Consider the following 14,318-nt stretch of genomic DNA (forward strand, 5'->3'; position numbering starts at 1 on the left):
GCTAGGAGAAAACATGTCACTGTGATATTTTCTGAGAAATCCCTTTGCCAGGATTTTTCTCCTGAGAAGCCTCAGAAAAAAAATGTACACAATAATCATCTGATTTCTTTGGAATGTGGTCTGGAGGTTGTTTACCAACAGGTGCATCTTTGGTTTGTTCCATGTGAATTGTTTTTAATTAATGACCAATCACCATCAGCTGTGTCGGACTCTGAGGCGTCAGTCACAAGCTTTCATTATCATTTTTTTTCTAGCCTTCTGATGTATCCTTTCTCTTTCTTTAGTATAGTTTTAGTATATCATTTCTTTTAATATAATATCATAAAATAATAAATCAGCCTTCTGAGAACATGGAGTCAAATTCTCATCTCTCACCTCGTCCTGAGGACCTCACAACACCACAAACATGCAATTGTACAGTCTTGTATTTCAATGGGACACTTCAAAAAAAGTTCCTTTGCTGATAATAGAGTTTTCAGATGTTTTCCTTGTGCAGAAGTCCACCCAGCACAAGTGTTATTTAAAATTTCAATCTCATGCAAAATTTGAAGACATTTCTCCTAAAATCCTCTGGATCACCTGGAAAACCAGCAATATTGTTGCAACACTTCAAATTGCTCAGTGAGAGAGAAACCATCAGACTTTAAAAATTCATATTATTTGTAAATCTCTCAGCAAGGACTACTCTGCATCAGTACAGCAGCCCCTGCTCAGCAAATACTGGGTATTATGTTTAAATGCCTTAATCAGGTATTTTAATAACTTGTGTTTAACCTTGACACCAGGTGCTCTGGATTAGTAACGTTAACTGTGACTTCTGCTTCTACCTGAAATAGTTTTTAATCTTTCAACTCCAAGGAGAATGCAGAAGCAAAACCTGAATTTCATGCCCAACAATCACATGCCACACCAAGGAAACATACCTAAAGTCATAAAAGTGAATGCTGTTTTACTTCTCTCCCAGAGGACACTGTCACAGACAGACCTCAATAATTTCAACTTCCCATCCACCATTCTGGTGTCTCAGTATTTCCATAGACAATTCAACATTCTCCAGGGAATACTGAAACTGACAATTGAATTGACAATTCAGTATTCTCCAGGGAAAGCAGGGAAATGCAACTCTCAAGAAAGAGTCTTGATCCAGAGATTTAGCTGGCCACCTTCTTAGGCAAGTTAGCAATAAGGGGAGAAAAACCAGATACTGGGAAATATCTGTTATACTGATACACTCCACTGAAGTCAAGATTTATCATTCCACTCTTCAACTGAAAGGACTAAATATCCTGTGAAATGAGTATATCAAAGCCCAACTTGTACCTGTAATCTCTTCATTTGAAGAATTTCATGTAATGATTTCACATGAGAAATAAGTCATTGACTTTTATTTTTTTTAATGAGTTCAAATTGCACCTCACTACAAAGCCAACTGGAAGAGCAAAAGGAAAGTGGTTAGGCTATTTAAAATTGAATACTGGGAATAATAAAACACAGTGTTAAAGGAAGAAATCTGATCACTAAGTGAAATAGTTTTAGGCATTCAAGCATTTCTGTGCTGAAAAAGTAAAGCACAAAAGTAGCATTTAAAGAACAGTATTAATCTATGATTTCCAAGGACAGAAATTTAAACATCTCCTCAAAAGCCACTTGACAATATAATTGTCTTAATTGGAAAGCAAGCAAAGACTTTACATTTAAAAAAATTGCATGTTCATGAATTCCACTCTTTAAGTAAAAGAATTTTAAAATAGGGCTAATATTCTGAGATGGCAACAATAAATATCAAGTGTTTGATAACTGTCATCTAAGAAAAATGGATTTCAACATCTTGCAGCTAACTTTTATTAATTTAATTTTAATTTTGTCCAGGAGATTCAACATGGCCTTGAATCACCATGTCCTCTGTGGAACAACAGCCTACATCCAGATTTTGTCAGTGTTATCTCACCCTGCAAACAGCTGTTATAACTCCTGATCTTCAGCAAAAGGTACAGAAAATATGACTGCTTTACCAGCCACTGAAAATTACATAAAATGAATCACACCCATCAGCACAGTTCTGTCTCCAGATGTGTTTAAAGATTTTGCTGGAAAAGATCAAACAGATCTATTATTCCAGGTATTAGGATAAGGCCCAGTTATTTTCTTTGATTCAAAGCAGGCATTGACTCAAGCACTCAGAGGTTAACATGCAGAGCACACATTTAAAACATCCAAAAATTGGCTTAAAAAGACACACATTTTAAAAAATAATTACTTTAGCTTTTGGCATCTCCTTTATGCTGCTTGATAGACAAACACTGCCTTTATCTTCTCATTGCTCTCCTTTACATTGGTACCAATTTCCTAAGTTAATCAAAACAAATTTCCTTCTCCCTAGAAAAAGAAAAAAAGTAACTGCAAAAAGTAAAGAACAATAAATGTGAAAGTTAAGTGAAAATTGCTGCTCAAGTACTTGGCCACTTTGATGATGAATGTGAAACTATGACATTTTGAAACAAATATGCAACTTGTAAAAGTAAATAACTACATTTTGTCTGATTAAATAAAACAGAAAATTAACAGCAGCTTTCCTGCTTACTCATATTTTACAGAGTCTATACAGAGCTCCTCAAAAAAGTCACCTGCATGTTGCAGAATGAATGTGTATTTTCAAATGTTTCAGTCAGCTCTTAATTCAGGGTATTTGGTCTCTGGTAAGTAAATAAGAATATAGTAGAAGTCCTCATTTGACAAAGAAATGTAAATAAAATCCAGTATTACTCAAACGCTTCATTTCAGCAGTGCATCCCAATCTCATTTTAAAAGTTTTGGTGGTTTCGGTTGTACTTTTTATTAAACTAAAGATAAAATCTTTAAAGGTACAGATAAGCAATAAGGAAAACAGGGGTTTAAATACAAAACTTCAGGCAGAAAAGCACATACCTACTATGTATTGGTAACAAGATTTTTTACCTGTCTAGACAAGTCAGTGACATTCTTGCCAAGTACTCCGTGGCAGGCAATCAAAAAGAGAAGGGCTGGGTGCTTAATCAGATTCTTCTTGGATTTTAACATCTTTAATTACAAATCTGCTTTTAAATTAAAAGTTCTGCTTCTAAGGACATAGAGCAGACCTTGTAAAACAGTCTAATAATGCTGTAGGAAAAGACAATTAAGCTATAAATAAAATGCCCCATCTATCACTGTTATCCAAACTGAGGCCACAATAACAAAAAAAAGTTTAAAAAGCACATCTAGGAGGCAAAGACGAAACAAATTAGATTTAGCAGCAAACTAGAGTCTACAGTCATACTGACTAGAATTGGATGTGATATTAAATAAATGTGATACCACATTTATTCAAGCCAGTCTGTGCAGAGATCCAGCACTGCAATACTGGAGCAGTACATTTAATCTGTAGCAAAGAAATGTAAATATTTGAGATGATAGCAAACTTGGATCAGTAGTGAGGTTAAAACTCATTTTAGTATAATCCACCTGCAGCAAGCAGAATGATGGGAAAATGCAGGGTATAGAACACATGTATTTCACAGCTACACAGGCTTATCCTGTCTCTGAAGCACTTGCTAAGGTTGTTCAGGATTGCCAGACCTGCCTGAGAAAAGGTACCTTTTTGTTTCCTCCATTATAAAACACAAGAACATCCTGCACAATGTATTTGCTTGCAGACAGGCAATCCTTCTAACTAGGTCCAGCAGCTAGAATTTACTACTGAGAGAATGAACAAGCAACTTTCTTGAAACAAAGTATGTAGGGTTAATATCAAGATTCTGCTGTCCCAAATATTTGAGATTCTCTCTTTTCTGGCAGATAATGGGTAATTAATAAAATTAAAAGTGTTGCATATATTGTTTCCTCATCTGATGTGACAGGCATATTGCACAGGTGTAAAAGAAGTCTGAAATGTAACTCAAGGTTATGAAAATGACTTTTAAGACTACTGCAACACCTGCCCAGCACAGCTCTATGACTGTGTTTATGCTTAAACTTTAGACAGACTTTCAGAAATATTGAAACCCTCACTGCCATATACACCTTCTTTAAAAAGGCACAGACATTCTCCTGCACAGATCCAAGGAATGCAGAAGTGGACAGTGCTTTAGGAAAGAGGCTGAATGAACGAAGTTTTTCTTACACATTAATGTTCAAAAAGCTGGAATGTGTAGTAAACAAAATGTGGAGGCTGGCAGCTTCGAATAACCAGCTCATGCCTTTGTTTCTGAGCTACAACACAAGGAAGCCACACAATCCCAACCAGAACAAAAGAATGTTGCTCTATTTCCCAGAAAACTTGGATTACCAGCAGCGCTCAACACCTAAAAAAGCATCTCACTCTATGTGTGTGTTATCCTTGCTGGCCTCTTCAAGTAGTCAAAATTCAGCTTTCCAACATGTGTGTATCTTGGAATAAAGGCAAACACAGATTAATGAACCAAGCTAAGTACTTTGTGGTGCAGCCTTGCTTTAAAAACAAACAAACTCCAGCACCTTCCCTTAGGTGCTCCTCCCTCCCCTAAGGAATGCACACCACATCCCTCTTCATTCACATACCTTGCTGAACCAAACCACACACGGCATTTTCCTTAGGCACAGCTCCAGGCTTGCCCTTCCAGAGGGCACTCTGAAATTCAGGCACCCTGCACAAAGTATCCTTTTCCCATTTTCTGGGAGCTGAACTATAAAGCCCTTCCTTTGCTCTCTGCAATTGTTGGCCATCCCTGCCGAGCACAAATCCATCAACATTTATTCCACTCATTAATGAGTGATCTCCCATTTTCACTGCCATCCAAAAGGACACTGAATTGTTTCCACTAGCTGGAATGAAACACAGCTACTGTATCCAACCAGCAGATCCAATATTCCCAGCTCAATTCTGCTCAAAATCCAGGACAACAAAATGTAATAAACAGGCTGTCTGAGGAAACCCAACGTAGGAGAACGAAGGGCAAGAAAGAGAGACAGAGAGAAATCCGTACAAGCGGTGAGAGTTACTTTCACTGTGTATAGTTCTGCTTTCCCACAGCCCAGATGGAACACTTCCTGCCAAGAAAACGTGAAATGAGAAGAGGAAGAACCAGCAGGGGTTTTCACCCAGCCTGGCAGCTTTCCCCTGCTGCCAGGAGCCAGTAGAGGCCGCTGAAGACCATGGATTGCTTCCGCAGAGCTGCGGGATGGGACAGCAGCTCTCCGACCCTCGCCTCTCACCTCAACAGCCACTTCTCGCATTTTTCTTCCACTTGTCCATCCCACAGCCGCTTTTCCACCCGTACAATGACCTCCGTGAAGCCCAGTCCCCCTCAAGGGCAGCTCCTGCCCGTGGGCTATCACTGGTGGCCAGAACGCGCATTGCTCCACTTGGCGCGCCCAGGCTTACCCAAACTAGGCCTTGTGCCCCTTGCTGAGGAACCAGTCCGGGTTTCTTTCCCTAGAAGTTTCCCCACGACACTCCATAGCACACAAAACCCATTCATTTCACCAGAGACTATCCTATGTGAACATATAATTTACAATGAAGTTCTCACATGGTTCCAGCTACCCAAGTTTTATTCCACTCCAGGAACTCTCCCCAGCTCAAACTGGACATGCACAGCAGTGACACAGTGAAGTGAACCCAACCTCACAGGGGGGTTTCATGTCAGTTCATGTACTTACTCATACATTACCTTTTATTCAAGCACAGGGTCAAGAACCACAAAGGACATCATCTACACAGATGAGGACCTCATCATGAGGGTCATCACTATTCCTTACAGTAGCTAAGTGCTCCAGCATCTTTTACTTCTACAGCAATAACCATCATGGAGAACAGAGCAAGAAATAATAATTTGTTTACAGCAGGTCAAGGAACACCTACAGTAAACAGTGTTTCAACCCACCCAAACAGCCACAAAAAAATTATTCCGTTTTCAACATCTTACTAGGAGAGGAGAAGACAGGAATTTCTGCAGGGCAGAAGAAACCTGTTGATTAAATTTATTAATGAGATTATAAACAATCTTCTCAGATAATCAAAAGAACTGAACTCAATAATCCAGATGGTCTCTTCCCCTTTGGGCTTCTGTGATTAAATAATCATCAAGTGGGTATCACCTGTAGCCCACTGTGGGTGAACCTGAGCTCCTGTATGGTTGTCAGTGAATGTACATGCCTGGCACAGCAGAACCAAAGTTAAAAAGGCAGACTTCTGTTTAGTGTGCTTTGCTCTTTTGCTATTTCCAAACACTTGAAACACATACCATGCATATTTCCTACACACAGTACAGGCTAAATACAAGAATTAAAGAATTACAGTTGCAAACAGTTACTGACTATTGCTATGCCAATTTCATGGGTTTGTTTCTTGTACGTCCACTTTGTTACCCAAAGAAGAGGCCAAGTTAAACTGGAAACTGACTTCAGAAACAAATAAAATGTTAACTTGAGATATTTAAGTGCTGATTTCTACTTTTTTGTTCCTAATTTTAGGCTACAGTTTGAATGCATGATTACCTTTCAGAGGAGCAGTACCATTGCAGCTTTCAAAAAGAACCTCTGTAGCACCAGTACGCATTTTTAACATATTTAAATCCAGGCAGTTAGGTATCTAACCCAGCAAGAACAGATCCTTTCACACCAACAGCCACCTCAATCTTTCAAATCTGTAAGGAGGTAGTAAAAAAGCACTCCACACTTTCCAAGCTTTCCAACTTCCCCAAGTCTTTTGGACAATCAGGAAAAGAGAAGCAAATGGAAAGAAAAACCTGTACTGTAATGCACACATGCACTGCTTTACCATCATCACTGCCCTCCCTGCATGTCCCATCTCCTTCCCCACAAAGAGTTTGCCCACCACAATTAACATTTCACAGCAGCAACACAACCACCAGAAACAAACCAGAGCCAGTGCTGTCCAGTGCTCATTCAGCTCCACATATGCTCAGCAACAACCTTTCTGCAGAGACTCTCCCATAAAGCATTTGGCCCACAAACACAAAGTATTTGAAAAACATCAGTAAAGAAACAAAAACAGAGATGGAAAAGCGTGGTGCAAGCTGTATTCAGCACTCAAAAAATGTGGCAACCATGATATTTTCAAAGACTACTACATGGAGATCTGGAAGAATCAGTTTATACATCACTTATTTAATGTTTTATTTACTGATTTTAAGATAAGAGACGGCACTGCCCTAACAGGGTTTGCCACTACCAAGAAAACCTGATGAATATTTGGAACAGAGAAAATCATTTGCAAAGATATGGATGAGCATAAATGGGAAGAACTGGAATGTAGCTTCCTAACATAAATTACAGTTCTTAAAATTTAAAGCAGTAAAGAAAGACCTGCATGTTTCAGTCAATTGGCAGCATTCACATGTGCTGTCAGTGTGGGTGTCTTCCCTAAATAGGCAAACAACCTAAAATGCAGAAAACTGAGAAATTTTTGAAGCCAAGAAAGCACTTTTGTTGTTTGAGAGCCTCACAAAAGCAGAGGACTCTGTTCACTCACATTCAACAAAGATGACTTCATATTGCAAGAGGTGCAGAGAAGAACCACAGGAGAATCAAACAGATGGAGAGGCCTTCTTAAAGGGCTGCACAAAGAACTTGGCTTGCTTAGTTGAGCAAAACAAGGCTAAGAGTGAATGTGATTTCAGACAAGCATCTCACATAAATAACCAAAGGGAAAACAGCACCCCTTCCATCACAGGACAGCTGCCCAACCACAGAACATTCTAAACCAAAACATTCTAAACCAAAAACATTCTAAATCACAGCACATTCATTTGGAAAGCTTCTATCCAATGGAAGTGGAGTTTAGGAAATTTTTCAACTCCTGTTAGGTGGAAAGGGGAAAAAAACTTACCTGGTTTTGATATGAAGCTTGACCACCTTATAAACCTTTGTTTCACTTTATGATGTTTCAAACCTTTGTTTTACTATATGATGTTTCAAGTTTGTCCACAGTATTGAAAGAAGCAATAAAGACATGGAAGTAAATGGACATAAGATTTCATGAGATTTTTACATGAAGGACAACTCATATCTAATATTTTATCTAATATTTTCATGATGGCTGTACCAGAAATCACTTATGTAAGTGGAGTTAACCTGTATATGTTTAAATAAAATGTTTGATTGAAGTTATTTAAAACAGCAGTAATACTTAGTAATACTTTTAATTTCATTAGAGAAATAAGACTTCCAAGATCCATTAAACAGCCCATGTGGTTAAACTATAGTAAGTTGTATTAATTGTGGAAATTACCACAGGGGGAGGGGTTACTTGGAATGTTCCTCCTGACACCCTTCAATAAATTAGTATCCAAGGAGTAACAATGTGTTTGTGAAATTTCTGTAGACAACACCAGACTGGAACTGTCACCAGTACAGAGAGGACTGGGTAGTTATCCAGGAATGCTCATGGCTCATGGAATGCCAGAAAATGGAATTTAAGAGTACAACATGTGAAATCATGCGTTTAGGGACCGGTAACCTTTTCTGTAAGCTGAGAACTCATCACGTGGAAGCAACACAGGAGGAATGAACAGAGCAGTGAGGTATGGAAATCATCATCCAAGGATACTGATGTTTACATGAGCCCAACAAGAGCTCAGTATGCTCATGGAAGAAAAAATGAGAAATTCCACTAGGCTCAGGGAGCCTCTGAGCTGAAATCAGAGAGGTTAGAGCAGTGCTGGGGGAAGTATCACTGCTGAAGAGTTAAATATTGTATATTCCATATTAGGAGGATCTTTAGTCTCAAGCAGTTCAACTGAACAGATTTATGTTAAAACATTGCTCTGTCTCCTCACAAAACCTTGCTTGGCTAAAGATGACTGAGTTTATTAAACTGCTCAGTAAAATGAGCACACTCCATTCCTTATTTCATTTCCTGCAGCTGTTCCAGCCCAAGGTAAAGAGCACTATTAGCACAAGTTATGAAAATGCACTGCACAGAACTCTAATTCAATAGATCAGAAATCAAAAGTTTTGCAACTGCCTGACAAAGAAGATAAGAGATGGTCTTCCAAACACAGCAGTTGAGAAGGGAAATTTAGGCTGTTGTAAAATTGCAATAGTAAGTTTCTGGAAAAGACAGCAAAACAAATAGGTGTATTCCTACACCTAGAAGTTTATGTACCCATGTAAAGGATCTGTTTACAGTACATTTACAGACTGGACATTTCAGAGTTCCATCTCTGGCCTGTGCAATCAGCAGAACTTTTATTCCTTCCTTTCAACACACTGGCCATAGATAAAGGGTGGCAGCTCTAAGTGTTATTGAGCTGCTCTCCAATGCTTTGCTACTACCTCCTCAAGAGTCAAGGGCTAAACTATCTGCCCAGCCCAGCACTGTTAGGAATTCTCTGCCTCAGACAAATGAAGATTGAATGCCTTTTTTTCCTCCGCTTTAGGTGAAAAAAGGACATTTTAGGATCGTCTGGAATTTTATTTAACAAACATCCTACATGTGAGGCATTTGTTATACTTTCAGTCAATTGCTCCTTCACCCAGCCCAGTATGGTTTGGAAGTTTGATATTTACCAAAACCTCAAGTTACTCAAAGATTTTGGGGTACACTCTGCAGGCATTTCAATACTGGACAACCATGACACTGCTGTCAGCAGTTATTGGGGCAGTACTTAACAGCCTGGGAGTTCTGCACTGGAGCAATGAGATAGTCTGAGCATTTTCCAGTCCTTTTCTGTTGGTTCCATTAAATTTGTCAGGCATTCCGATTTGCAAAGGAAAATGCAAAGGCATCACACGTGACACGTGACTCTAGATCCAAGATGTACCAGAGTTTTACTCATTTGATTAAATCTCTACTTTTACATCGGTGTGTGTCTTTGTAAAAACCTTATATCTGCGATGTTTGAAAGAAGCTCTCTTAGTTATCCAGCTTTACTGCAACACGCTTGCATCTCATAGAATAAAAGCACCTCAATAAGCAGCACATCCCTGCTTGTAATTGCTCTCTGAACAAGAAACGCCACATGAAAGATCCCGGCAGCCACCACCAGCCCTGGCAAGGCAACTTCATCCGCTCAGCCCCGTCTCCGGGAAGAGACACTGGAATCCTTTCACTTGCAAAACTTCCCGGGGCTGCGTCCACAGCCACGAGCCATTTAAAATAACAAAACCACCATTCACCTTCCACCTCGGCCGGCGCTCAGCCCGGCAACGCTCCACCTGCCGCAAACCTCACCGTGAATAGCGGGGAGGGGGGCAGCAGCCAGCTCGCCAACAAACGCACACACAAAAACCCCAAACAAACAGGGAAAACTCAAGTGCCGCCTCCAAGGAAACCTGTTGCTGACCACCGCCGGAGCGCGGCTGGGGGGATCCCGCATCCCGCCGCGCCCGGAGCCAACTTTCCCGCTGGCAGGGCGCATCACGGCGCCGCTCTGGCCGGCGCGGATCATTGATGAGCGCGGCGGACGTGCGGGCTCGGTGCGGGGGCGGCCGGGCTGAGCCGAGCCGGGCCGGGGCCGGGGCCGGAGCCGCGCCAGCAGCGCCCCCCGGCCCTGGGCGGTCGGCGCGGGGCCGGGAGCCGGTACTCACTCGATGAAGTAGCTGGCGCCCTCCTCCGAGAACCCCTCCTCCCATCCGCGGGGCAGGTCTGCAAGGCACGGGGGACGGGGAAAGAGAGAGAGAGAGAGCGGGAAGGAGGGGTGAGAACTTCGCCCGCGGAGCCTCCCGGCCGCGGGGCAGGGGCGAGGAGGGGGCGCCGGCCGCGGGCACCCACCTGAGCGGATCATGTGGCCGGAGTTGACGGGCTCGCCGGTGCGCGGATGCAGCCAAGTGGTGCGGCGGGTCAGGTCGCTGCGAGGGAGAAGCGGAAAACATGCACCTGTTAGCGAGGAGGGCGGCGGCGGCGGGGCCGCGCTGCCCCCGCGCCCCTCCCGAGGCTCCCCCTTACTCGATGAAGAAGACGCGCCCGTCCCTGCAGACGCCGTAGGACCAGTGCTCAGGTAGAGTGTCCCGCCCCACCGCCGCCGCCATGTTCGCCGTGCGCGCCGCCGGCCGGGGCGGGGGTGCGGGCGGGCGGGCGGCCGGCTCTGCTCGGCGCCCAGCGCCCGGCTCTGCTCGGCAGCGCCACCGCGGCGCGGGCGGGGGGCGACACCTCCCGCCCCTCGGGAGGCCGCGGGCACGGCGGCGGGAGCGGGAGCCCGCGGTGCTGCCGCCCGGCTTTGTCCGCCGCTGCCCCGCGCCCGCCCCCCGGCCCCGCCTGGGCTGCCGGCCCCGGCGCGGCGCAGCGGCCCCCGCGGGCACCCCCGCCGTCACCCGGGAGCCGCACACCCATCCCCGCAGGCGCTGTCCGCCCGGCGGAGGGACCGGGATTGTCCCGTGGCCCGCTCCCGCAGCCCTGGGAGCCGCGCCCGGAGCGGGGGATGTACAGGTGTGAGCGCACCTGGCTGCCGCCGTGCCCCGGGGACGCGCTCCCCGCGGCGCCAGGTGAGGAGGGACGGACAGGCCGCGGGGACTTTGAACCTCGGGCACAGGGTACGGGGGCACCGAGGTTAAAACATCGCACACACGCGGCAGCAGCAGCCGGCCGACAAAGCAGAGCTGTCCCCGGCACCGGGAGGGACCTGTGCCAGCCCCTGTGCTCATCCATGACCTAAAACAGGCTGGACGGTAACGTGAGGGAGCCCGCTCGGTGCATTTCAGTGGGGCTGGGCCGGCTCCCGGTCAGACCAAAACCCTTCCTGGTGCTGCCGTGCTGTGTGGGCATGCTCCGGGCTGAAGTGCTCCAGTCACTCAGAATGTGGTTTTGGGACAAAAAGTGGATGAGACGAGCAAGGAGTGGTGTGCCCTACAGCAGAGCCCGTAGGTTTCTTACTCTCATCCTGGCTCCAGCCAGCAGAGCAGGGATGGCTGCCAGGTTGGGAGTCCTGGCCAGCGCCTTGGCTTGGCCGAAGTGCGAGTTGCAGCAGGACTGACGGAGCCAAGGGGTCCAGCGTGCAGAAATGCCTCTTGCCATGAGGGCAGCAGCGGCGGAGCCAGGCACGGCTCTGTGGGATTCGTGCTGTTCTGATACTGGGGAAGACAGAGGGATCCAAAAGGCAGGAAATGGGACATTCGCAGGCTTGGCGTGAAAGGAGAGTGTTAAACGGGAAAGACAGGCTGCAAAGAGAGGTGGGAAAGGGTGGGTGGGTCTGACTGGGGTCGGGTTAGTGAAGAAAAACAGAGGAGACCAACTGAGGACACGGCTGTGGGGACAGGGAGAACGCCAGCATGCAGTAGGAGAGTGTAAGAGGGCAGAGTGCTGCAGTACAGGGAAAATGACAACGTTTGCTTTTCCTTCTAAATAACCAAAATAAATCATCAGAAGAAAGCAGGAGGCAAGAAAAGCAGCCTCAGACAGGAGAGAGAGGACTTTGCTTTATTTCACGTCAGTTTCAGACAACATTGCAGGTCTGGTGCATCAGGATAGCTTTGTGGAAATTTCCCTTTTTGACCACTATTGGAGAAGATACTCTACTGTATATATACACACTATACTAGTGTTATCTATCAGCCAGGAATGGTCATTAACAATCCACAGAATTTTAGTTTATCCACAGTTATGAAGCAGGAGAGAGTATCTTGTAGCCCTTTATCCTAAGTCAGAATTTTGATTAAAATTTCCAATACTAAAACTCCTGTGCTGCCTTTTTTTTTAACCTTACTGGGTTTCCATGGCAATGTTGTTTGTTTGGTTGGTTTTTTTTTTTGGGGGGGGGCTGCAGGAGTGGCTTCTATCAGAAGCTGCCAGAAGCTTCCCTTACATCCAACAGAGACAATGTCATCCAGGATGGACTCAATGCTGGCCAATGTGTTGGAGAAGGGATTTTAAAAGGGAGAAAAGTTAGCATTAAGGAGGAATTGGGACCAGAGAATGACAGTAACTGGTGAGGGATATCTCCCACAAGCCTGTCATTGTATTTTCTCTCCCATGACCATTTGAGGAGGGAGAATCACAGAGCAGCTTTGGTGGGCACTTGATGTCAGTGTCAACCCACCACAGAAGCCCTAACAATTCTGAGTCATTCTGGTTGGGTGTGAGTTATCACAGAATTTGCAATAAAGTCAGTCCCAGTGCAATTCCAAAGTCAATCAAATAGGAGTTACTTAGTGTCATTGCATGTTTAGGTCTGTGCAGAAGAGATTAAGCCCAGCTCTTGCTCTGGAGTCACTCATTGCCTTGATGCTCTGGAGCAAGTCTTCCATTCTCCATCAGCTGCAAGAACTCACTGCATTTAGCTTCTAAGTCCACCATGACAAAACAGGCTTATCCACCCCAAATGAATAGTAACTTCACTGAATAAACATTATTGTGGTTTGGATTTTGGCTCCTAAAAGCATCTGTGCTGGGTCAAACAAAATGTCTGTTTAGCCTAATATTCTGTCTGTCTCATGTCCCAACAGGAACAGGTGCCAAGAAAGAGCACAGGAGCCAGGCAGTCATGGGCAGCTCCCCAGGTTCTTTCCTTTGCTCCAGCACCTGCATCCACTGCTTGCCTGCAGAACCTGTGGGCTCAGAAAGCTCTTGCTCAAGGTGCTGTTTCCATCTCCAACTCCTAATGGATCTTTTCTGTGAACCCATCCAGACTAGAGCCCACGTAACTTCTATCACCCAGAGGCAGCAAAGTGTTCCTAATGCTCATCTTACCTGAGCTGTGTATGAAGAATCACTTTCTTGTGTTTGTTGTGAACCCAAATCCCATTTCATTGATTTTCTTCAGTTCCTGCAATGAAAAAGACTGGGGTCACCAGTGCAGCCTCCTGCAGTGCCAGCACTGATTTTAGACCAGTGGCCCAGGCCTTTCTCCAGGTAAGGATGTGAAAATACTCCAAGGACAGAAATGCAACAGCCTTTCTTAGCAACTAGGTCCCATATGCCTGTGGTGAAAATACTTCCATTATATCAAGTTAGAAACTCCCTGTTTCAATTTATCACCATTGTCATATGACCAGATCTTGAGTTGATGCATCATGGTGCCTGAGGCATTAGCACATTATCACATAGTCCTGCAAATTACAGAGAAATGCATTACTGAAAAAGCATATTTTCTTACTGTAACTTGCAGAGCTCTATTCCAAAATTAAGATCAAGATGAAAACTTAGTCTAGATTCATGAAAGTTCACAAGCTGACTTGTGTTGGCCTCATCAGGATGAAGTTTGTGATTTAGAGCCCTGGAGGAAGAATGCCTTTAGGCATCATTCATTAATAAGATTACCAGATTCTTCTGGTTTTTCTGGTTTGTTTTTTTTTTCAGGCTCTGGTTCTAGTCCTCCCTGGCTGATATCAGACATTTTTCTATTACCTATCATTCATTGCACTCT

At 44.3% G+C, this 14,318-nt stretch overlaps 1 protein-coding gene across 8 annotated transcripts in view; it reads right to left on the reverse strand.

Annotated features, from left to right (window-relative positions):
* Positions 1-11,182, reverse strand: part of PLEKHA7 (pleckstrin homology domain containing A7) — a 145,820-nt gene extending 134,638 nt beyond the window's left edge. For 5 of the 8 annotated variants that reach the window (XM_077179857.1, XM_077179859.1, XM_077179856.1 and 2 more), the window contains exons 1-3: positions 10,907-11,181; positions 10,733-10,809; positions 10,549-10,606 (exon numbers count right to left, since the gene is read on the reverse strand). In XM_077179857.1, the coding sequence (XP_077035972.1) occupies positions 10,549-10,606; positions 10,733-10,809; positions 10,907-10,989 (218 nt within the window). In that variant the 5' untranslated portion in view covers positions 10,990-11,181. Of the gene's footprint in view, positions 1-10,548; positions 10,607-10,732; positions 10,810-10,906 lie in introns of all 8 variants that reach the window. The other 3 variants (XM_077179855.1, XM_077179854.1, XM_077179861.1) reach the window with 2 other exon arrangements.
* Between the last annotated feature and the right edge of the window lie 3,136 nt (positions 11,183-14,318).

Source organism: Agelaius phoeniceus, chromosome 6, assembly GCF_051311805.1.
Source record: "Agelaius phoeniceus isolate bAgePho1 chromosome 6, bAgePho1.hap1, whole genome shotgun sequence".
NCBI classification, from domain to species: domain Eukaryota; kingdom Metazoa; phylum Chordata; class Aves; order Passeriformes; family Icteridae; genus Agelaius; species Agelaius phoeniceus.